General features: G+C 39.2%; 1 protein-coding gene across 3 annotated transcripts in view; it reads right to left on the reverse strand.

Moving 5' to 3' along the window:
• Window positions 1-26,509, reverse strand: part of LOC146654485 (cell adhesion molecule 2-like) — a 182,637-nt gene that overhangs the window by 57,968 nt on the left and 98,160 nt on the right. For 2 of the 3 annotated variants that reach the window (XM_085380981.1, XM_085380979.1), the window contains exon 2: window positions 2,863-2,889. The exons of the other annotated variant lie outside the window; for it this stretch is intronic. In XM_085380981.1, the coding sequence (XP_085237107.1) occupies window positions 2,863-2,889 (27 nt within the window). The remainder of the gene's footprint in view (window positions 1-2,862; window positions 2,890-26,509) is intronic. 3 annotated transcript variants of the gene reach the window in all.

The following is a 26,509-nucleotide window of genomic DNA, read 5'->3' on the forward strand; positions in this document are numbered from 1 at the left end:
TTTATGTATCATTTTGTATCTTTTTTTTTTTTTTTTTTTTTTTTTTTTACACACAGTATAGTATATTCCATAAAATAATCTGGTGTCTACGTTCACGTGCAACTGGCCTCATACTTATTGCTCTTGTTTTTTTCCTTCCTTTTTGTAAAATCAATTAGTTGTCATCTTTGCATTAAATTTGTTTATGTAGATTGTACAAAGATATATTATGCACCCTCTATCTGCACTAGGATTACAGTGATTTTTTACAGTGGCTCCATCATCTGTAAACAAGAACTCAGACACACACAATGCATGTGATGAGATAACCCACCGGCACACAAAAAATGACTATCAGCGCTGTATTGTATTCATGGTCTGCACTGATAATGTGATCCTAAATGATGCAGTCATTTGATTGAGCTGATGAAGTCTTTCAGAAAGGAAATAACCAAGACAGAGTGAGCTGTCTGCTAGCTTTACCCTTCATCAAAAAGAACATTTTGTGCCTGTTACAGACTAACACCTGAGCAAAAGTGAACCTTCCTCGACACAGAGGTGGTACTGAGCGTCGTCCTCCCCTATAATTTACCGCAGTGGGGAAGGTGGGGGAAAAAGTAGGGGGTGGACAATCCACAGAACTGGCAATAAATATCCCTGCTGGGGGAAACTCTTAGCCATGTTTTTTTTTCTGCTGTGCACGAAAAAAAAGGAAAGAAGAAAGTGGTAATACATCAGTTTCAGAAAGTGTGTCAGAAATACTGTACTGTCTCCACGTGAAACAGGAGATTTCATATTTAAGTAGTTACTTAAAATATGTACACTTAACGTGCCTCAAATTAAGTAAAATCAAGGTCCGTGTAAGTATTACACTACACAGAAAAATAAAACTGCCAAAGTGACAGTATATTAAGGATATTCAGGCTACAAAGTGATAACAACTAGCACCACTAAGACAACAAAGAAGACAACAAGAAAAGCGTCTAATGGTAATCAACCCAACTCTCGAGGGCTGCCAAATGAAATGTTTTAATCAATGTTAATTCGGTTAAGCACAAGCTTGAGTATAATATTTTCTCAGTAAGCCCAACTATGGATTTCCTCTAAAATGTCGAGAAGGCACATGACAGGAAAAAGTAAGACTAGTTCCTAGAGTCCATTTGAGATTGCTCTTTGAGAAACGTACATTTCCTCTTTTAGATGTTCAGTAAACCCTATCCTCGCCCTTTTCTCTTTAATGTAACATAACCTCTCCTAGATTAACTGTATTTGAAAGGCTTTTAAATTCACATTCCACCTGCCTGAATGTGCCCTTCATAAAGGTTACATAACACAACTGTGAAAACAACCTCTGCTATTTCAACTTCATGTTTTACTGCTGCCATACGTGTTTGTCGGAGCAGAGTTGGAGCACTTTAGTCCCATTAGTCTCATTGTTTGACCAAAAATAGTGGCCAATACAAGTTTCTTTCCTAAGTTTGAGGTGACCATAAAAAGTTTTCTCACGAAAAAGTTTATCCTCAGTTTTCTCTCTTTATACAATGTTTTCACTTTAATAAATGATCCTCTTTTTCCCTCTGCTTGCACTGGCCAAACCATTGCTTCATACGCTCAGGTGAATCCTCGCAGAGCAAACAAATCTATTCATAAGGTCTCGGTAAATAAGCCAAGAGGCATGTTTTCCATTATAATGATGCCTGCTAGGAGGATCTTTTATACTGACTTCTTACAGTTATTCCATGAATTACACAGCAATCATCAGCATGCATTACAGCATTACAAAATCCATTAATAAATATTCAAGACTGATGCATGGGTTCATATATATGAACCCATACACACACACACACACACACATATATAATATATAATCAACAACTAATCAGCTACAAAGGTGCTGCTGAAAAAGCCTGTCCCATTCTACGGGTACAAAGGCTAAATGTGTATCTTCTGTTAATTATAAAAAAAACCTCCTTGGTAATTAGAAAAGACAGTATTTTCCAGGAGGGAGTGTGGGGCTTAACATTCATTTTAAGAAAAAAACAAAATTAAAAAAATTAATCATTTAGTTTGGTTGAGGATATGTAAAAGAAAAAACAACCACAAACAGCAAAACAAATAGACTGAGAACTAATTAATGTATGAGTGTATGATTGTAGTGAGGGATTCCAATAAAAAATGGTAAGGTAGACATAAAGCAAATAATATCTATGTAACACCTAGATAATGAAAAAAAAAAATGCTAGCAAACTAACAAACAAAAAAGTCCAATAACACAAAATGTATGTTGAACTTAAAGAAACATTGTTAAAATTACCAAATATCTAAATTAATAATGCATTTGAAAGCAGATTTTAATAAGCAATAGATAAGACTCATTGAAGTGAACATATTTATCTGAAAAAGTGTAAAATACTGATGGTCAGAGGTGAAAAAAAAATAAAGTTGGTTACCAGAACATCTCCTGTTTGAATGTGCAATACAGCTAAGAAAATCTGTCGAGGATCAGTAAATAAGAAATGATCCCCCCTAAATATGAGGTGTCCTTGAACTGGAAACCACCCCCAGCTGCTCCAGATGAGCTGCACAGAGGCCAAATGCAGGAAAGCATGGCTGGGTGAGGCAGGCAGCACTTCAGTGTGAAATCTATACATACGTGAAGAAGGTTGTATCTGAAAACAGCAAGGATGTTCAACAAACCTTTCCTGGAGAAAGAAAGGTTAACAACGACAACAAAAAAATGCCCAGAATGGTTCAGGAGGAGCAGCGTATGTTAATGCTTGCTAGGCTTTTGGTGGAGATAAAAGGGTGATCCAAACATTGTTTATTGGGAACTGCGTGCAACATAAATCATGTAGCAAGAAAATGGAGGCAATAACTCACCTCTAGCTTTGCTTTTTGTCCCAGCCACTGATAGCATGAGGGGGTAAAGGAAGGAGACAGGAAGTTAGATAGGTAGTGTGAAGGAATACAATTGATAGCATAATGATTATTTGCTCCATGGTGACAGGAAGTATAAGATTAAATGTTGTTAATATGGAAATGGGAGTAGGATACTCAGTACTCATTTAAAACATAACTTGATGATGTGTCAAGTGTTATCACCAATACATTACCAAGAAACAGAAAAGACTTGACTATTACATCTTTATCAGTTTTAACTCTATTACAACCTTATTTGTACCATTAATCCTTCATTAAAACATGCATCTGTAGCTCCTGTCCCAAGTAATGTAGTTACTTAGAATTAAAGTCAAACGAAAGTCAGAACACTCCAATATAGTTATGGCAACTGTAACTGCCTATTTTTTCTGGCAATAGTGTTGCATATGACAAGATTAAATACTAAATACAGCTTTACAGCAGCATCTGTTAGGACAGTAAAACACCAAGGGTCTTTGGATCAAGTTAAAGCCAACTAATGTAATCATTTTATGCAAAGCAGTTATTTGATGTCATCACATGAGTACAAGAGGTGAGTATGTAATCCCCAAAAGTGCCTGTCTGAGTATTTCAGAAAGTGATGATCTTCTGGGATTTTTCCACACAAATATCACTAGGGTTTACAGAGAATTGTCCAATAAAGTGGAAATATCCATTAAGTGGCAATTCTCTGGGTGTAAATGCCTTGTTGATGCTGGAAGTCAGAGGAGGGTTGCTAGAATGCTTTGAGATGACGAGATGATGAGGTAACAATAATTCAAATGACAATTCATTACAACTAAGGTATGCAAGAAAAGCATCACCGAATGGAAACAAGTTGAACCTTGAAGCAGATGGGCTACAGCAGAAGACCACATTGGGTGCCACTCCCAAGCTTAACTTACTAAGGACAGGAAGCTGAGGCTACAATTCACACGGGCTCACAAAACCAGACAATAGTAGATTGGAAAAATGGTGCTGGGTTTAATGAGTCTTAATTTCGGCTGCGAGAGTCAGATGGTAGGATCAGAATTTGGCCAAAAGTATATGAAAACATGAAATCGTCAACAGTATAGGTTGGTGGTGGTTGGTGTCATGGATATTTCCTTGGGACATTTTGGGGCCTTTAGTACCAACTGAACAATGGTTTAACAGGCTACCTGAGTATTGTTGGCGACCATATCTTTCCCTTGATTACTGCTGCCAGCAAGATAATGCTGTATGTCACCCAGCTTTAATCATCGCAAACATCTCCCCTAGACATATACATACTGTACCTCCCACAGGTATGTCATCTGGACCAACTGCCTTTCGGTCTTCATCCTCTTCACAGCTGCTCTTACTTCCTCCTTACTAATTCTCTGGATTCTGTCCTCCTCGCTCTCCCATTTTCTGCATTCATTATTCTCAAAATACTGCTTACACGTACCCAGTATGCTCTTTACACACATCTCTATCTCTATTCTTAACCACCCTAACCCACAGCAGATTCTTTCCAGCTCAATCTCTCTATGTAACCAACTGATAAAATTCCTTTTTTCCTTCCTTAGTGTCCACCTCACCAAAAATCGGTTTTGAACTGGATATCCTGGCAACAACTGAAACTATTACGCTATTATAAGCTGAAGTCTGATTTCTCAGGGAATGTAACTAGAACCTGAAAAATCTGTGGAACCTGATGTTAAGGTGCAGTTTACACAGTCCAAAGTCTGCATTAGAAAGAACAGAAGGATAAACAAAAACGTTTAAGCATTTGTAATTTATTTTTTTTCTTATTTTTTTATTTATTTTGGCATTAGTGATTTATTTTTGTTTGAAAATTAATGTTTTACTTACAAATTTCTCCCAGATTTTCACAGACTAAAGGTCATGCAATGCGTTGCTACTTGTGGACAGAGAAAATAACTCAAAAAAAGCACTTCTGAAATTGTCAAGAAAGCCTCACTTATACAATTTACCACTCTTCTCTGGTCCACAAATGTACTGTATGCTGACACATCTGGTCTATTATGGGAAATATCCAACAGACCACTATCCCTTTCCAGCTGCTGGTGCCAGTGGCATTGTTCACGCTATGCATGCCTCATTTGATTCTCTTGTTGTGAAGAATAATTTTTCACTTCTTATCATTTTTCTGCTACTCAAAGTTGCATTAGTATTCAACATGCTCATGAATGCTGCGTGTTTGTTTTCCCCATTGCTGATATTTGATATCAGCTGGCCATCGCTGGTAACAATAATAACACAGTTGCAGAGAAAGGTCTTAGAGAGGCATGACACTTCCCGTGTTCTTGCGTGTGCATGTGTGTTTTAAATAATGCTGCTGAAATTAAAAGAGTGTCCTGTAATCAGTCCTTTTTTCCCCTTTGCAACCAGCCTTCACAAGGCAAGTTCTGCACATGCGTATTTGTTCTCTCTTAATAGTCAGGTCAAATGTTCAATAAAAACTATGATTAGATTGCTAGTTGTGGTATTTTGGAAAAAGTAATATTTCTGACTTGTGCACAAGGGACAAAATTTTTATCTATAAAAAATGGATAATTTTTTGATGATCCTTGAACAAACTTATCTGATGAGGAAACCTGGAAGATCACACAAGTAATGTATGACAATCTACTATCTAATGGAAAATTCATTGTTTTTGACACTCATTAATCTTTCTGTAAGCCTTCAAGCCTGCGCGTCTTCCTATTTTCTCCTTATGTGGAAGTTATTAATCATAGACTCTCTCTAAATTTAATAGTGTTGACAAAGTCAGACACCATGATAAGATTCTCCTTGCTGTGAACTGGAAATGTTTGCAAGCACATGGCAAGCATATCAATATATTCTCTCTGACAAGTATAACACTTTGACATTCCTAAGAGGACTTTCACTGAAAATCGATAGGAGAGCGCATAACAACACACTTCTGTAAGAATGTCAGTATATTTAATACACTTGTCATGGTTAACTGCACAAGGTCAACGCTACAGCGTGTGGAAATACTGCAAACGCCCACCTGCTACTGTTCATATAACTAAATGAACTGAGTAATTATATTAATAATCACACTTTATTATAGCATAATGAGGAGAGTCAACGCTCTCAAAAGCAGGAATAATCGTGAGCAGGTTTGAAAATCATTCAGCGTGATGAAATACAATGTTGCACCTATATATGTGTCTATATAATCATTAGATCAATTAGATTAATTATTGCAAGAAGAGCAGGGCGATATGACCAAAAATATTTATCACGATATACATTTGAAAATTTGCAATAATGATATAACTGACGATATAATTGACACTAGACAAAATACTTTACAACTCCACAACTTTATTAGTGCAAAAAAAAAAACATCAGTGTATTTTCACTTAAACAAGCAGCTGTTTTTTATGTGCATGGAAGTTATATAAAAATTTAACAGTGCAAATGCAAATTCCTTGCTGACAATTTAACCAAAAGGCATTTCCAGTGGAAACTGGCCGACAATCCTCAGCATAACTGTGTATAATATTCACAAAACTTAAAAAGAGGTTATACACACACAATAAGGTAATTGTTAGGATGCCTGGGTCGTTGACCCAGAGTTTTGAGTTTATTATATCATTTATCATTTCTAGTTTTTTGGTTTCTTTGTCAGAGTTGTCTTCTGGTTTCTGTTCTGTTCCATAGTTGCTGTCTCCCTGTGTCCAGTCAGAGTCTGTGTCTGTAGTTCAGTCTGTGTTATGTTTCCTGTTTTACTTTGGAGGTGCATGTCTTATGTTAATGTGTCTGGTTTTGCTTCCCCTGTTTCGTTAGGCCTGATTTGCCCCAGCTGTGTTTCTCTCCTATTCTCACGTCCCATCTGACGTTAAGAGTAATAAACTCACCTCTGATCCGTGGGGAACTTCCCTTTTGGATGATGACGTAGACTGGGAAACGTTTTTTTCATTTTGCTCCCTCTGAGCAGGGAGGAATCAAGGACAATAATCCTCAGCTTAAGACTATGAACCCTGTTAAAACTGTGAGCAATGTTACTAGTACTAAGACATTCAGTTCAGGTTCTGTCAGTTCAGGTTTTGTCAAGTCTGGTTCAGTCATCCCCAAGTCAGCTCACTCTAAGACTGTTAAACCTAGGATTTTGAAAACTGTTAATCATGGTGAAAAGGGGTTAAAACCTATTTTAGCTGAGTCAATTGTTGCTGAGCCTGCTCCTCTGCCTTCCTGCCTCCGCTGGAGGGTCCGAGGGCCCGTCCAGTCTTCGTCGCCTGCAGCGCCACCATCTGCGGCTCCCACGCCGTCACCTGCAGCGCCACCATCAGCAGCTCCCACGCCATCGTTGCCTGGTCCTGCCTCACCTGGTCCTGCCGCTGCCAAGCGCCGTCCAGTCCACGTCCAGCACCTCAACATCGCCAGCCACCTTCCAGGCTGATGACTGGACTTCATTGCCATCGTGGATGGCCTCCTGAACTGCGTCGCCGCCGCTGCCGCTGCCTTCCGCGCGGCCGGTCTCCGGACCTCCTTCGCCGCTGTTGCTTTTCACACGGTCGGCCTCCTGAACTGCCCGGGTTTGGACCTTGTGCTGTCTACCTCCAGGCCGGCCCCCTGAACTTTTTTTCGGAACTGTTTTCATGGCCTCCTGCACCTTTTGTGGACCTTGTTTGTTTGGTTGTTTTGAGTTGTTTTCTGGGCTCCTGTGTTTGCTGTTTTGGTTTCTGGCTCCTTGTGTTTCATTTGCAAGTAATCCTATTATTAATTTATTATGGAAAAACATTGCGTTTTAGTGGACTCTTGAGAAATTAAGAAGCTAAATGGATGAAATGCTATTAGTTCAAGTTGAACATATAAGAGAAGTTGCTACTAAACACTGTTTTAGTCTATGCATCCCTTAAAACCTCCAGGTTTAGGTTGCTAAGTGACATGTCACTGATGAATTCTGCATGGCTTAAATGAGAATTAAAAATGAAAGATGAAAACAGTGTGTCTATAAATGTAATAACATTAAAGTCAAGGTATTAAGCTGGCCTATGGTTGTTGTTGTTTTCATAACAACAATAGCCATCCATGTTTTTAACTGTATCCAAATATGGACACGTTTTCTTATGCAGTTTTAGAGTATTTTACAATTATCCTTGTGGATTATTATTAAGTACTTGTTGTAATTAGTTAAATAAACCACATAATATAATTAACTTGTTTTCCTTTGTACAGTTCATTTTTACTGCCTCCTGAGTGGGATTTAAAAATGCATTTTCCTTTTGTCCCAAATAGCAAAATGCCAAAATAACAGTGGTTTAGAAAATAACCCTTAAAATAACATAAGACGCCGCTTTCAAGATAAAAGAGTACTAATAAATATACACAACTGTTGCTTATTTAGGCATAGTTTATACTTACACTCATTTATCACCATGCCTAAAATAATCTTACTTAATGATGAACAAATTAAGACTGCAAAATGTTAAAAAAACAAAACAAAAATAAAGGAACCACAGCTTATCTAAAGTAGCTTTACATAACAAGACAAGCCAAAAACAGCAGGAACTGATGAAACCATGTTCAAGATGAGTAGGGATCCCACACCAGCTGAATGAGTCCAATATTTGCCAGAACTGAACAATAAAACTGATAATAGCATGTCAATGACAATGACATAGGAAAGCAATAAGAAAAGGAGAGATATAACAAAGCAGAACAATGGGACTTTGGCCAGTTCACCCACCAGAGGCATTCTGTGACTTTTACAGTGTGTCAGGAAATAGTCTGTTCACTTATCTTTAAAACTCATTTCCTAACGTGGGAATATAAGCTTTAACAAAGCGATGGTTGTTGATCCCTGTGGTGATTAGCTTAAGCAACCACTGAGAGGTTTGCCTTCTAACAGTCAGCTCTGGACTTTGTCCCTCAGCTGGCCATCACTGGGGTCACTGCTCTCCTTCTGCCAGTGTCACACAGCAAACTCTCCTGGGACAGCGTGGCTGTAAGTAACCCTCTGACAGGGAAGTACTTCATCATATTCAGCTCACATCCACACAGCCACAAGTGGAATCACAGGGCAGTTTTAATAGCTGTTCTGGGGAGCTGTGCATGTGGGTGGCCCTCAAACATCAGTGGCAGGTAACTGAAATTTTTGGTCTTCAAAATGCTTGTTTTTGATCAGCCAACATTTCACAGACCAGCAATATCCAATTTGGAATGGCATTAAACTGAGAAAGAGCTGGAACATTTTGAGCAGAGGACAATCAGAAGATGATCAAAATCATTGCTCATTAAATTTATATTAATTTGATGCTTCAGTTTTTTTGTCACGTTTCGGCTGTGTGCAGGCAGGAATTGGACCCAAACGCAAACTCACTAGAAATGGGATTGAATTCAAAATGGCAGCTTTTTTTGCTGAACAAAGAACGTCTACAAAACCTAAACTGAGAAGAATCTAATAAAACACACACAGCATGAGGGACGACACGACACTGACTCAGAGAAACACAGGGTTTAAATACACTGGGAAGTAACGAGGGGAATAAGATACAGAAAGAGGGCACAGCTGGGAGAAATCAGAACTGACAAGACAAGGAAGCAAAGTAGGATACACTCACATGAGACACAGACCTTCAAAGTAAAACAGGAAGTAGCACAGATCCAAACTAGACTAGGGGAGACAGGGCAACTAAGAAACACAGAGAACAACAACAAAGAGACACAGAGGGCAGCTACTAAATACTCAGAGAACTAAACAGAATACAAGAAGGCCAAACTAAGACACTAGACTATAGAATAAACTGGGGCGACAAAGAACTAAGAGCATAATACAAAAACTCAGAGATACAAGAAACTCAAAACACTGGGTCACCGACCCAGGACCGGGACATTTTTCCCATAATGTCCCTACATCCAAGTCTACCAACAACTGTTTTTTAAAAAGTGCCAGAAACGTATTTGAAGAAATATGGCGAATGTTCTCATTTAAATGTTACTGATCAGCTTCGATAAACATAAACATGACATTTTTCCATAGAAAGCCTTTTTTACATTTTGCACCCAACAGGAGATAGTTCACATCAAGCATGTGCATAACTTGAGAAATGTAGGAAATTGCCTGGGTAAAGCATGCAGGAGCATGCAGGAGCAAACATGTCGCGCACTAGCTTTCTAGGAATTCACTGGACTATTTACCTGCACTATGGATGCAATTGGACCTCACACTGAGTTATGTATTTTGCACTATGTAACACCTCATAATGTAATGTAACTGCAATGTAATGCTCAGAAAATTTTAGGGCTGAAGTGTATTTGTAAAAATCACTATAGGACCATAGCAACATTTTATAGAAGGAGCCTCTAGATTAAAAGATTACTGTTTACCTTTGAGTTAATTACAAAAGACCTGCACAAAGTGTGGCAAACTACAACAGAACAAACATTCTGTACAATCTGTAACACTTTATGCAACAGTTTGATTGCACTAGTGCAAGATTCCTATGATTCCCCGACCACATGTGGCTCTCTTACCAGCATCTCCTTATGGCTTTAACAAAAAGCTAGATAAATATGAAAATTATCCTTAACCTCAGTTGCATTGGTTAGCCTGGGTAAATACACATAAATGGCTAGTCCAGAGCCCCCCTACTCTGAATTCTAAATTTAAATAAAACAAAAAGTCAAGGAGGAAACTAGAGCAGGAAACAAGACAAATGTGTTTACGCTCACTGCCAATTGTACAGTTTACTAGTATGCTTGATCTTTTGCTGGACTTACAATACAATTAAAAACAACTACATTATACTTACTGTTGTCTTTTCAAAACTATTGGGCTGCCTTTTATGAAATGTATTATCAAAACAGGATCCTTTTAATTTGATTAATTTGCACAAAAACAAGTAGGACTCACAGCTGCAGCTATGCATGGCTGCACAGCTTTGTGTAAGGAGACCTGGGTCGTTGACCCAGACTTTTGAGTTTTCATTATTATTGTACTTTGATTTTGCCTTTATTTATCTGTTCTTTTGGTTTCTTTGTTAGTGTTCTGTGTTCTGTTTTTTGATTTTCACTCCCACCTCAGTTGAGTCTGCACTTTGGGTCCTCCATACCTGCACACAGCCTAAACATGACAGCTTTGTAGTTACCCATATATCAAAGTAGGCCTAAACATGGTGATAGATATTTTTTATTGCATTACAATAAAATTAACAAGTAAATAATAATTAGTTATTGTAGTTCTAGTCTGTGATTCCATGAATTCAACAAAAACAAGGTATTATTATAATCAAAAATTAAATAATGATAACTTATCTAGCCACATGTGGTAAAGCATTTTAATTTTACCTTTTAGTAATATTGACAGGCTCAATTATACCCAAGAAGCTGTTTTACATTCATTATGCCAAGTTTAAACAAACAGTTTTTACAGCTCCACAATGATTTTGAAGGGTTTAGAAAAGTTTAAAAATGGCTCTTATAATAGTAAAGATTGGTGACCCCAGCAATCAGCCTATTGAAAATGACATTGTGCAGTTAGTTAAGTGTAATTGCAAAATCCTCTTAGCAGTGAATACTTTGTGTTTATCACCAGTGTCGAGCTGTACTCAATGATCAGTGTCTTCAGCTCTATGTATTGATAATAACCAATAAATTATACTAATAATAGAGCCTCCTGCTTTACCCCTCTATTAATAACAGCACTTCCACTCAGAGAAACACAAGCTTACTTTTCTCCTGGGAGCACACGGCCCCATACATCTCTACTGCTGGTCCAATAAAAACACCACAATTTAAGCACACTGGTAGAACACTGTGAAAGGTAGCATTACAGACACACATATTGTACCTGATGACACCCCAAACCAATTCCTTCTTCAATTTTCTCATCTTGTCTCTACTGTGTTTCAATTGGAGCACTTCATGTAACAAAAGCCTGCAAGTGTCCCTCCAGTTAGAGGAACACAAGCAGGGGAAGGCAAGCCAGAGTAATTGCAAAAACCTGATTTAACACAGCTGTGTCAAGGTGTAGCCACTGTATGATGAATAAGACCCAGTCATCTTTCCATGTCACACTGTTATTGTAAAAGTAAATGCAACATACAATCCTGGTACACAGTAATAGGGGCATCAGTAAAAAATACACTACACCAAAATCCAGTAGTAGTTTATAAGTTTATTTTGGCCTATTACATTCTCTAAATGGGCTAAAAGATGATGTATGTAATAGTTAGAGATGTAAGAAAGAGTTAGAACTATAAAAGGGATTTCAACCAATAAAGGTTAATAGAAAATATAACAAACATACTTGAAGAGAACACCAGTCACAAAGATGAGGTTAATCAAACTGCTTATACAAACATGTATGAAGTAAAGCCCTTTCATCCAATTAAAAAACATAAAAATCAAACATCCTCTTTACACTCAAAAAATGAAATTGGGTGGTTGTTACATGCACAGGATCCAAACTTGTCATTTGAACTAAATAACTCCATGTTTCTATGGTGAACGTAATTAAATCATTTAGTATCTGCATGAAATTCAGCAACTTAATTTGTTCTTGTTGAGATGACATGCTACAATAAAGTAAGAGTGGCTGGATCCAGGCAACTAACCACCCTTACTAGATTGTAGTAACAACCACCCAATTTCATTTTTTTGAGTCGACTCACTAAATTCACAAGATCACATTAGATGTCAAACCACAGGAAAATCACTGGGGTTACAAGAGGCAGACAACCACACCACGTGTATGCTGTTACTATTTCTTATGGTTTAACTTGTCAAGGACAACAACATAAAGCATCATCAAGCATAGCTTTCCTACTTTTGTTAAGTCTGTATTGACAGATTAATGCCATGGTAGTTCGTGCTGTTGCCTCAGAGCAAGAAGATCCTGGGTTCAAATCCACAATGTGGCGAAGTTTGCAGTGGGTTCTCTCCACGTACTCTGGTTTCCTCCACAGTTAAAAGTCATGCAGTTGTAAGGGTAACTGGTTATTCTAAATTACCCAAATGTGTTGAAGTGAAAATGGTTGTTTGCCTCTGTATGATAGACTAGCGACCTGTCCAGTGTGTACCCTGCCCCTGTGACCCTATCACTTCCGCAGCCCGGATAAAGATAAGAAGATGGGTGGATTGGAAGTTGCTGTAAATCCGTTGAATTTTTTTGTTGAACATTATGTAATATGAATACAACATGTACTACAAACATAAGTTACATTTCATTCATTCAACAAGATTATCATTGGTGTAACAAACAAATATTTTACTAGTTCATGTAACAAGACTGACTTTTGATGTGCCAAAGTGTTTAAACAATCTAAGATGAATTTAAATAAATTTAATTAGACTAATGTGGTGCAAACATGTTGATTGAACAAAAGTCAAATTAATTGAATGTTAATGTTAATGTTATGTGAAACCTACACACATATATCGTGTTGACACAACACAACCAAGAAATGATTAATATAACATGATTTGTTTAGATGGAATATAAGTGGCAAGATAAAATTACGTTCATCCAATGAATTATTTTTTTGAGTGTAGAAAATACTGTAATAAGATGGTTCACTGGCTCTGGTTATTTGACAGCACATTTTACTACACTCAGCACTCAAAATGTGGTGCTTGCATGCAAAATTTGTTTTGATGTTTTGATATGTTTATATTTTTTTTCGATTAATTTGGGTGCAATCAATACGCAAACTTATGGAGAACAAGCACAGCAGAGCAGGCTTTGCCCCAAAGCGTGAATGCAGTGCATCTGGTTGGAAATATGTGCAAAGAATCAAAATTTCCCCAAATAAATAACTCATAAGTGAAACCTTAGTTAAAACGAAAACATCTTTTTTCAGCCGATGTAAAAGCAGGCAATGAGCTAATTTATTCAACTGGACCAACAAAATAGGTTCTAGTGACAGTCAGTCCAAAAAATATCTGTTATTGCACATAAATATTAATCTCTACATCAGCTTTGGAAAAACTGTGAAACCGTGAAGATGTTGAAAATAACAACAAGATGATTAAGATAGAAGGGAAGTTAAGGGATGTACTACCATCTTTTCCCAGAATAAGATTAGTATTGTACTTACTATAGCATTAGTACATAGACTTAAGAATACATAATCAATGTAGGCCTAATTAATGGAGAGATATATGTTCTTTGGTAATTACAATAGAAGCTTTAGGCTTATTTTAACAACAAACACCTAAACACCAAGTAGAATTATACTGTCTTAATATTATAAATAAAAGTTTGCAAAAACTACATTTTGCCTTTGTTTATGTGTTGTTGACAATTTAAATCCAAAGTGGCACGTCAACTCAGACACTGATAAAATGAAGAAGGGCTATATCATTTTACTAAATTATACTTTAAAACACTTCGGCAGGAGACAGAAAAGAGGCAGAAGTACAAAGGGAGAGAGAACAAAGAGTATAAGGCAATGGAGAATAAAATGAACAGGAGGAATGAAATGTAGAAGTCGGAGCCAGAAGATGAGAAGAAGAGGGTGAAGGTTCTAGAAAGCCGAGACACAAAAGAGAAAGTCAAATTATTCATTTATCTTTATATATACGATTCGCATATATTACTACCTGACAGATAATTTATGCCATTTCCCAACAGCATTGTTTTAAAGAACTTTTTCAAATAAACTCAGGTTTAAAACACAAAAAAAACAACTGCAATATTTACCACAGTACTGAAAAATTAAAATGTAACATCATGTAATATTTAAACTAATCTTTTTATTTTTAGGTTGCTTTTAAAATCTGACCAGGCACTACAAGAATGAAAAGGAAAATTATGTGTCTGTTAATTTTTTATGTCTGTGAGTATCCAAGTCATGTTTTACAATGTATTACAATGCTAATATTCTTTCAATTTTGATTTATTTTTCCTGTCATTATTTTTCTTTTTTCTTTTCTTTTCTTTCTTTCTTTTTTTTTTTTTTTTTTTTTTTACAAAATAAACAATTTACTGTATAAATTACTGTAAAACCTGTTGTTAAAGCTGGACCATCACTAGATGTAGTGTTACTATGAAAAAAACTTTAGAAATGTCATTTTCGGTAATGAAATACTGCGTTAATGTGTACACACTCACTCACACGGCTAACACACACGCGTGGCATATGGCTAACTGCTATATTTTTTTAGCAATTTCATTGATGTACATGTAGCACCCCACCCGTGATACGGAGTCTAAATCCACTTACCTCAGTTTGGACCCCCTAGGCGGGGTGTTAGGTTCGTTACAGCCTAGATACCACAAAAAGGTTCTGGTATAGACAGGAATCAGGGAAACTATCAGTAAACCTTTGCCTGCAAGTTAGACTTAACCAGTAGTAAAAGAATCAACCCCAGACAACTCTTTAACACAAACCAAACGTTTACTGAATGTAAGGGCAGGAAAAAGTAATGTATAAAACACCCTTTTCTTAACTCAACTCAAATGATATCCAGCTCCATAAACAAATGAAACATGCTGTGTAAATGAAATATTTCCCTTTGAAATTATGTTAAACAACACAAATTATGTTATCACCTCTTGGTAAGTGACTCACGAATGTACACTCAAAAATATGCTATATAATCCACTAAATACACAATATTCACACATGGGCCCCACACACACTCACATTCACACTTGTTGCAGGCCTGTTTGCTGCTCACGCCGGACGATGGAGAAAAATCCTCTTCTCCCCAGTAAGAGCACGAAAGTCCAACTTACAGTTCAGTTGCTCGGTAGGTTTCCGTTCGCCAGTCCCAAACTAAATTCACTCTCCGCTCTCCCTGCGGACCGGATGCTGTCTCTGCTACAACGCGTTAGCCAGTCACTGTCCAGCTCTCCGACAGTCCATAGCGGCTGCCTCCGTGGCGCAGCCAGGCAGTCCGGGCTAGCCTTTAGCCTCGGCGGTCGTAGCTGGAAACACAGTTTTTTCACGGTGGTGCGACCATTGAACACAAAGTCACTTCCCCCACACTCTGTTGCGAAGCTCTCACACGGTTAGCTTTCTAGTCCGACACTCTTTTGTGCTAGGTAACTTCAGTAAAACTAGCTGAGTCTCTCACTTTGGTTCAGCTAACCTCGTGCATCTCTCCATGCCGTTCTCCTCTCTTCCTCCATTACAACAGATACACAGGTCCCGTTTCATGCTACCTTCACGGGCCTCCAGAAAATTAGAACTCTGAACAATACTTTAACTCTCTTCAGAGTTACATACCATAAAATAATACTTTATGATTAACATAACAGGTTCATTGCTCTAATTACCTGTATTTACCTTGTGACATATTACAGGGCAAATTACATTCAGAGTACAGTTAAATCACATAATATTAACTGTGAACACCTTATGTTACTGTGGCGTTTAAGTCCATGGGAATTACGAGTATCTACTCCCAAATTCTCATCCGGGCTACACCCTCCCCCTTCTAAATGCGTTTGATGCCCCTATCAAACCCCACAGATTTATAAACACAAAAATCTGTGCTTTGTTAGTCCAGCTCTAATTTAACACAGGAAGGGCATAGTGCTAGTGGGTGACACCATGAAGTCTGGCAAGTGTGATCTCGTGAATGTCTGTAAGTGCCACTTCCCACCAAAACCCCATGGCTCAAAACCACTACAGGGTGATCTGATGACTGCCCGAGTTCATCATAACTCAGTCTCACCACAGGCCTCTTTAGTCTTTGCGGGCGGCACACTGGATGCTCCTCTCCTTCCAGCGACATCCCACTCTCTTCGGTTCCCTCCTCAGGGCCAGTCACTGTAACTGCCTCAGGGTCTAGCTGGAGATCTGGAGGGTTATGATCATCTGAATTTCTTTCAATATCTGCCAAATCAGTGGTTGAACTCTCAAGATCCAACACATTTGGCTTTTGACCTTGGTCCCTCAGAAGCTGTTCTGACAGTGACAGAAGGTTTTCACAATCCATGTATGGGAATTGTGTCAGGCATGCATCTTCGGATTCCGACTCTGAAGAAGATATTGCATCTCCCTGATTGTCAACTGGTGTAGCCTTGGCGAGTCCCCTTTGGGATCGAGTGACAGGTCTATCAAACAACTCTGGTTCACTATCATTTGGAAGTCTCACTAGATACCCTATGGGTAATAAGTGGTTACGATGCACCGTTTTCTCCACCCCCCTTCCCTTCTCAGGTTTCACTCTGTATACTGGTAGACGGGGCATTTTGTCAAGCACAACATAGGGTGCAGTTCTCCACTTATTCTTCAACTTGTGCTTTCCAGAGACACCAAAATTCTTTAGCAACACCCGGTCTCCTGGTGCCAAGGTCTGTTCTTTCACATGCTTGTCATGTGCTTTCTTGTTTCTCTGATGACTTTTGTCAGCAGCCTCTGTCGCTAGGCGGTAAGCTTGTTGCAAATCAGCTTTCAGCTTAGCTACGTACTGGTGATGTGTCAGACTGCTGTGTGTCTGGTCGTTGGTTCCGAAACAGATGTCCACAGGCAGCCGGGCCTCCCTGCCAAACATAAGCAGGTAGGGTGAGTACCCAGTTGCTTCGTTCTGCGTACAATTGTACGCGTGTACCAAATGACTGATGGACTGATTCCACGCCTGTTTCTTCTTGGGATCCAAGGTTCCCAGCATGGAAAGTAACGTCCGGTTAAATCTCTCTGGCTGTGGATCTCCCTGGGGATGATAAGGCGTTGTCCGGGATTTCCGGATTCCCAACACTTTCAGAAGGTCGTGGATCAGCTTACTCTCGAAATCACGTCCCTGGTCGGAATGTATCCGGGTCGGAAGTCCATAATGCACAAAGTACCGCTCACAGAGAATCTTGGCTACTGTGGAGGCTTTCTGGTCTTTAGCTGGAAAAGCTTGTGCATATCTGGTAAAGTGATCAGTCACTACCAGAACGTTAGCATATCCCTGAGAGTCTGGCTCTAGGGATAGGAAATCAATACACACGAGATCTAGTGGCCCACTACTGGTGATCTGGTTCAATGGTGCAGCTCGTTGTGTGGGTGCCTTACGTGCAACACATCTCCCACAATTCCTGATGTACTGCTCAACTTCTGCACTCATCCTAGGCCAGTAGAATCGGTCTCGTATGAGCTCCACAGTCTTGTCCACCCCCAGGTGACCTGACTCATCATGAAGTGATCTAAGCACCATGGCAACATGCTCTCGGGGTAGTACAAGCTGATGGATTTCCTTTCCAGGTTGTCTCTGTACTTTCCTGTAGAGTACTCCATCAGTGATTGCCAACTTGTTTGCCTCTCTTTGAAGCAACATGGCTTCTGCATTGGAGTCTTTGTCGAAAGTAAAGGGAATCGCTCCATTCATAGATTTCTTTACAGGAGCGATCACTGGATCATTGTCTTGTGCTTTGATAAGCTCGGCCTTGCTTATCTGGGTCAAACACCCATAGTCAAGATGAGTGGGGAAAACAAAACACTCTGGGAGTGCCTCAGGGGAAACTCCTAACGATTCAGCAAAGCTGACTGCCCCCCCTCCTGCTGAATTTCTACAGGAGATCTGCTTACACAGAGCTTTGACACTGTCCAAGGGCAGAGTTTGCCAATCAGTGTCCTCTGTTGGTAAGGGGTTGCGCGATAACGCGTCAGCATCAATGTTGCTGCTCCCAGGTCGGTACTGGAGAGTGAAATCGTAAGTGGCAAGAGCAGCTAACCACCGATGCCCGGTGGCATTGAGCTTGGCAGTGGTGAGGATATATGTGAGGGGATTGTTATCCGTCCTCACAGTGAACTGTGCTCCATACAGGTAGTCGTGAAACTTGTCAACTACAGCCCACTTCAACGCCAAAAACTCAAGCTGGTGCACGGGGTAGTTTTTCTCTGATGAGCTAAGCTTTCGGCTAGCAAATGCAACTGGTCGCAGCCCTTCTGGGTGTTCTTGGTTGAGCACAGCACCCAACCCCTGAAGGCTAGCATCAATGTGCAACACATATGGCTTGGTTGGGTCTGCAAATGCTAGAACAGGTGCATTTGTAAGAGAATGTATAATGTTCTGGAAAGCTTCTGTACATGCAGCATCCCACCTGTCCCCAAACGGTTCATTTACGCGATGGTAGGTCTTTTCTGGGACTCTGACAGCTCGCTTTCCCTTCTGGGTTGGTGGGTAACCTTTACATAGTTCGGTTAACGGCTTGACAATGATGGAGTAGTCCTTTAGGAAGCGACGATAATACCCACAGAACCCTAGGAAAGACTGCAGTGATGGGAGATCGGTGGGTTGCTTCCAGCGAGCTACCGCCTCAACTTTGCTTGGGTCAGTGGCAATCCCTTTCTCTGACACTATGTGTCCAACATATGTCACCTGTGGCCTGCAGAACTGACATTTGTCAATGGACAATTTTAGGCCAGTCTCTTCCAGTCTGTCAAGAACTTTGATTAGTCTCTGCTCATGTTCTTCCAAAGTTCTTCCGAACACGATCAAATCGTCAAGGTACACTATGACCTCAATCATGTGCATGTCTCCTTCTCTTTCTTATGAGGTAATAGATAGCGCTAGAATAATTTATGCATTATGTTTGACGACACAGATTATAAATCATATGATTTTGAAGTAGGTATTGACCCTGAAAGGAATGTGCTTAATACAATTAATGTCACATGTGATTATTTTACAGAGGAGCAATTCAGGGATAAGGTTGATATAGCCAATACATTTTCTTTAATTCATATTAACTGCAGAAGTCTTTATAGAAGTTTTGCTTCGATTGAAGATTTTCTGTATAGTCTGAGAGGCAAGTTTCAAATAATTGCTCTGTCTGAAACATGGTTAGATGAGAATAAGGGTTGTAATTTTTGTATTGAAGGATATGATTTGTACTTTGTGAATAGAATTAAGACAAAGGCAGGAGGGGTGGCACTTTTCGTTAATTGTGATTTGAAATGTAAAAAAGTTGAATGTATGTCTGTTGTCATGGATGATTTAATGGAGTCTGTGACAGTAGAATTGGATATAGAAAAGAGAAGTAATATAATTGTAACGTGTATATATAGGAAACCGGGATCACAGATTGAGTTATTTACAGAAGCAGTAGAAAATTTATTGAGTAAGGTTAAGGGAAATAAGACTGTATGTTTGTGTGGTGATTACAATATTGATCTTTGTAAAGTGACAAATGATAAGGCTTCGTCAGATTTTTTTGAACTATTATATGGTAAAGGATTTTATCCTTTAATTATAAAGCCGAGTAGAATAACGGAGAAATCAGAAACACTAATTGATCATATTTTTATTAATAGTTTGGAGAATAATATTGAAAGTGGCCTCATCATAAATGATATAAGCGATCATCTACCAGTCTTTTTTATTTTTGATTTAAATATGAAAAGAAAGAAAGAAGCTAGTTTTGTGAGTTATAGAAGGTTAAGAAATGATGAAGCAATTAATAGGTTTAGACAAGATCTCATGGAAACGGACTGGAAGGAGGTTTATGTTAATGAGGTCAACATTGCATACGGAGTATTTCTAAATATATATTTGGCCTTGTATGATAAACATTGTCCATTGATATCATTTAAGCATAAGAAAAAGAATATAAATAGGAAACCTTGGATAACTAAGGGTCTTGCAAATGCGTGTAAAAAGAAAAATAATTTATATAGGGAGTATATAATATATAGAACTAAAAATGCGGAAATGAAATATAAACTATATAAAAATAAGTTGGTATTAATATTGAGGAAAGCTAAGAAAGATTACTATAATAAAGTTTTTCAGGAAAACAAAAATAATATTAAGGGCATTTGGAATATTTTTAAAGAGGTATTGGGTAATAAGAACACACCCAAAGTTCGGCCTAATTATTTTATTAATAATAATCAAGTTGTTAAAGATAAGACCGAAGTAGCAAACGAATTCAATTCTTTTTTTGTAAATGTTGGACCTACTTTAGCAAATCTAATCAGGAAAAATGATGATCCAGGAGATGAGGAAGCCTGGATAGGTGATAATAGAATGGTTAATTCCATATTCTTAGCCGATACTACCATAAAAGAAATAGTAGCAATTGTAAAAAATTGTAAAGATAAAAAATCTACTGATTGTGATGGTATAGACATGGTCATAATTAAAAAGACAATAGATTGTATAAGTACTCCTCTTTGTTATATTTTTAATCTTTCGCTACAGTCAGGAGTATTCCCTGACAGAATGAAAGTGGCAAAAGTAATACCATTATATAAATCAGGAGATAAGCATAGTTTTAATAATTATAGGCCAGTGTCTCTTTTATCACAGTTTTCAAAATTGCTAGAAAAACTCTTTGCACAAAGACTTGATAGTTTTATTGAAAAATATCAACTAATACATGAAAACCAATTTGGATTTCGTAAAAATAGGTCAACGGCATTAGCGTTGTTGACTTTTATTGAAGATATTTCATCTGCAACACATAATAATAAATACACAGTGGGAGTATTTGTTGATTTAAAAAAAGCTTTTGATACGATACAACATTCTATTTTGATTTCTAAATTGTATAACTATGGAGTGAGAGGAGTAGCATTGAATTGGTTAATGAGTTATTTAGAGAATAGGTTGCAATATGTTTATTATTTTGGCAATACTTCTGAAAGACTGAAGATTGTATGTGGTGTTCCTCAAGGTTCTATTTTGGGACCTAAACTCTTTAATTTATATATTAATGATATTTGTGATGTATCTAAAAGGTTAAATTCGATTTTATTTGCAGATGACACAAATTTTTATTGCTCTGGAGAGAATTTGAAAGACTTGGTTGAAATTATGACTTCTGAGATGTTAAGAATAAAAAAATGGTTTGATGTAAATAAATTATCTTTGAATCTGACAAAAACGAAATATATGATATTTGGCAATCGTGTAAAGGAGGATAAAGTCATTATGTTTATAGAGGAAGAATTGATTGAAAGAGTTACTGAATTTCGTTTTTTGGGTGTAATAGTGGATGAGAATTTGACATGGAAATCTCATATTGAACATATTAGAAAGAAAATGGTCAAAAGTATTTATATTTTGGGTAGTATAAGAGATTTATTAAATTATAAAACAATGCGTATTTTATATTTTTCTTTGTTTTTTTCATATATCAACTATTGTGTTGAAGTTTGGGGGAATACATATGAGAATACCATAAAACCTTTAAACCTATTACAGAAGAAAGTTATACGAATAATTCATAATGTTAAATATAGAGAACATACAAATAAATTATTTATAGAATCAAAATTATTAAAATTAGGAGATTTAGTGAAATTACGGACATTATTAATTATGTTTAAGGCTAAAAATAATATTTTGCCTTTTAAGTTACAAAGAGTATTTTTGATGTGTTCAAGGGGAGAAGAAAATAGAAGGAAATTTTATTTTAAACATCAGTTAGCCAGGACTACACAAAGATTAATGAGCACAACGGTTAGGGGTATAAGACTGTGGAATTCACTTCATTATAATTTAAAGAATTGTATAAATTTACAATGTTTTAAAAAATGTTATATGTTTAAAACGATAACTCAGTATGAAGAATGCGAATGAATGTGATGTTGGTTTGGGATTCGACCGGAGAGAAATGTCAATATTAGTTTGTTCCTGATTTTTGGTGCCCACCGGTGATATAAGTTCGATGGTAGATAGGGGGCAGGGTTTAATAAGAATATTTTCTTCTTCCTGCTCCTTTTCACACATGGTTGTTGTGTTTTGTTGACAGAAGATGTGGTTGTTTTGTTTGATTTGTAGTACCAAGTGTGAAATAAATAAAAATGAAATGAAATGAAAATGAAATTACTCTTTGAAAGGTCGCGGGAGCTCCGGTTATCCCCTGGGGCATTCTCTCAAATTGAAAGAATCCCAAAGGACATATGAAAGCGGTCTTCTCCTTGTCCTCTTCTGCCATGGGAATTTGGTAGTATCCACTACGCAAATCCAAGACAGAGAACCACCTGCTGCCAGACAAACAGTCCAACGCCTCGTCAATGCGAGGAACTGTGTATTGGTCAGGGACAGTTCTGCGATTCAGGGTCCGATAGTCCACACACATGCGCAACCGCCCCGTTTTCTTTCGTGCCAAGACGATGGGGGAAGCATAGGGACTCCTTGATTCTTTTATTATCCCCGCTGCCAAAAGTCCTTGCAGGTGGCGGCGTAAGTCATCCAGGTCAGCTGGGGCAACACGGCGGGACCGCTCTCGGAAGGGGGTATGGTCAGCTAGACGGATGTGATGTTGCACTCCTTTAGCCAAACCCACATCCCATTCCTCCGTCGAGAAAACTTTGCCTCTCTCTGCAAGTTTCTGACTAAGCCTCTGTTTCCATTCAGCTGGTATAGGAGAGTCCCCAAAATTAAACAGAGATGGGTCAAGCATAGTAGAAGCTTTTGTGTTTGGGCCGGGGACATCAGTCACTATGTCAGCTACATGCAGATGTGCGACCACAGTACCCATGGGAATGGCAGTGTCTTTTAGTGACTGGTTGCGCATGAGCACCAGAAACTTGTCTCTATCAAGCATCTTGGAGAACAGTACGGTTGGCTGCACAAGCACACTCGGGGGAAGGGCATGTGAAGCTGCCCGTTCTGTGATGAGGATGCTGTCTCCAATAGTGTGGATGTCTTTGACTTTACAGACAGCTATACGTCCTTTCCCAGCTGGAATGACCAGTGGGCCAGGACCAGTCCACTTAACGTTAGCTACTGGACTGTCATCATCCTTGGCAGACTCAGACATAATAGTCGGTAGGTTCTGAGGCTGCTGAACATTCACTTTGGCAGAGCAAACATTCCCCACCCTCACTTTCTTTCCAGTTGCAGGAATGGGTCTGATTTTATGAACATTGGTGCCCAACAAGACAGGTATGGTATCTGAGCACCGAGGGTCTGGGCACACCAAAGCGAGGACTGGGATAGTCTCAACTTTCTCTCGTGTTTCTTCGGGGAATTCCAATTCAATTTGAATGTACCCCCTGTAAGGATAGCTGGTCTCTGATTCACTTAGTCCCCAAATATCTAGGCCCGTAACAGAGCGTAAAGGCACATGAGACAAGTGTTTTGAATACCAGCTGTCAAAAATGATGGTCACCTGAGAGCCACTGTCTAAGAGAGCGGTGCAAGGTACACCATCTACCTTCACACCGGCTGTGGAGGGTGGCCCTACCAGTCCTTCAGGGAAACTAGGCGTCCTGACATTGACAACACTCCGGTTAACACCTACATTGGTGGTGGTCGGTTCTTTGGCAGGACTGGGAGTTCTATTACTTTCTCCCTGTTTCCGTTGAGCATGAATGAATTTCTGTATCACTTTAGGGTGGTTTTCTGGAGCCTTACACTTGGTAGAGATGTGCCCATCCTCCCCGCAGCGATAACAGAAAAAGTGACTGGGATCTCTGAGTGCTCTTGCTCCCCGCTGAAGGTGCGTGGGAGAACCATGGTGCCTGGGTGAGGGCACCGCAACCCCTTTGCTGGGGTTGACTGACATGACAGAGATCTGTTTTCTTAGCCTCACCACTTTCTTTAATGCTTGGAAGTTTTTGTCTTCTCCCAAGCCGTCTGCTTCCACATTCTCTGCGGATGCTGCCCCAGGTGAATGGACACCTGGCACCCCGGCAGCAGTGGTGAGATCACTGACTTGGGTTTTCAGACCTTGTATCTCAAGTCTGAGATTTTCCACGTGTGCCCCTGTGGGTACAGTAGCGCTTTTGACATGCACGACTTTATTGAGGTTAAGTCTGCGCCGAGAAGCTTCATGCTCCTCTTCAATGCGGACCTCATTTAACAGCTGCAGAAAGGTAGGGGGATTATCTTTTCGTTCCCTTAAACGCAAACTTAACAGCATCAGGTCAGACCCTGTTGCACCTTTAATGAGCTGATCAAGACGTGCTTTGTCTATTAGGGCAGGAGACAGACCTCCCCTTTTGACCACCTTGCTGAGAGATCTCTCCATTCTTCTCAGAAACTCAGAAAGTTTCTCCCCTCTGTGTTGACATAGCATTCGGAAGGCAAAATAGAGTTCCTCTCCTGTTTCTGGTGTGTCAAAAGTATTCTCAATTACATCAATGTATTCTTGAGGTGTTGCTTCAGGGTTATTAAATCGTACAGCCTGTAAAATCTCCAACGCGGGACCCTTTACACTTTCCATTATCCTGATTTTCTTCTCTCTGTCAGGCCGATCATATTCCTCTATCATCAGTCGAGCCTGTGGTATCCAGTTCTCCAACTGCTCCTCTCCTGGGGGTGTGGGAACAACCCCTGAGAAGGTGCGCAACCTCCTGTAGCTGCTATTGTCACTGGCAGGCTTAGAGGTATTTTGCAGAAGGTCACCAACAGCTCTGATGATTGCTTCAGGAGTGGAGGCCTGAAGTGTGGCGGCAGGTCCCAAATCAGTTTGAGATGCCTGCCAGTCATCTGCAACCAGCTGGTCAACTGAACCATCCTCCTCCTCTAAGTGGCCGATGATTCTCCAGGGTGAATTGCTGCCATCAGCTAGAATGTCCAAAGGAATGGCTTTAGTATTTACCTTTTCTCTGCATTCACACAGTACAGTCAAACACTTGCTCTGAGGATCATACATACGTCCTCTAACCTTCACACGTCCAAGAACTTTAATGGATTGCAGAGTTCTTTCTATGACTTCAATCTCTGTGTCCTCGGGAACATCTTTAAGTAGTATGGCATGCGAAGGGTTAAGGCCTTCTCCTTTACACCAGTGCCGTAACTGAGCCATTTCTTGGTGTTGAGTGTGTGAATCTTACTGTATGTGTATAGTGTAACACAATACCAAACACAAACTGATTTTGCTCTGCTGTAACCTACTATAACTTCAAATCACCCTCTCTTTAAAGGTTGTCTGGGTCACAAGTTAATACTAATTACTACCAGTCTTTATCCCAGCGGTGCCTCCATTTTATGTAGCACCCCACCCGTGATACGGAGTCTAAATCCACTTACCTCAGTTTGGACCCCCTAGGCGGGGTGTTAGGTTCGTTACAGCCTAGATACCACAAAAAGGTTCTGGTATAGACAGGAATCAGGGAAACTATCAGTAAACCTTTGCCTGCAAGTTAGACTTAACCAGTAGTAAAAGAATCAACCCCAGACAACTCTTTAACACAAACCAAACGTTTACTGAATGTAAGGGCAGGAAAAAGTAATGTATAAAACACCCTTTTCTTAACTCAACTCAAATGATATCCAGCTCCATAAACAAATGAAACATGCTGTGTAAATGAAATATTTCCCTTTGAAATTATGTTAAACAACACAAATTATGTTATCACCTCTTGGTAAGTGACTCACGAATGTACACTCAAAAATATGCTATATAATCCACTAAATACACAATATTCACACATGGGCCCCACACACACTCACATTCACACTTGTTGCAGGCCTGTTTGCTGCTCACGCCGGACGATGGAGAAAAATCCTCTTCTCCCCAGTAAGAGCACGAAAGTCCAACTTACAGTTCAGTTGCTCGGTAGGTTTCCGTTCGCCAGTCCCAAACTAAATTCACTCTCCGCTCTCCCTGCGGACCGGATGCTGTCTCTGCTACAACGCGTTAGCCAGTCACTGTCCAGCTCTCCGACAGTCCATAGCGGCTGCCTCCGTGGCGCAGCCAGGCAGTCCGGGCTAGCCTTTAGCCTCGGCGGTCGTAGCTGGAAACACAGTTTTTTCACGGTGGTGCGACCAT

The sequence above is a fragment of the Rhamphochromis longiceps genome, linkage group LG14 (assembly GCF_057381845.1).
Source record: "Rhamphochromis longiceps isolate RC_006_pf linkage group LG14, R_longiceps_female_GT1.1, whole genome shotgun sequence".
Classification (NCBI taxonomy): domain Eukaryota; kingdom Metazoa; phylum Chordata; class Actinopteri; order Cichliformes; family Cichlidae; genus Rhamphochromis; species Rhamphochromis longiceps.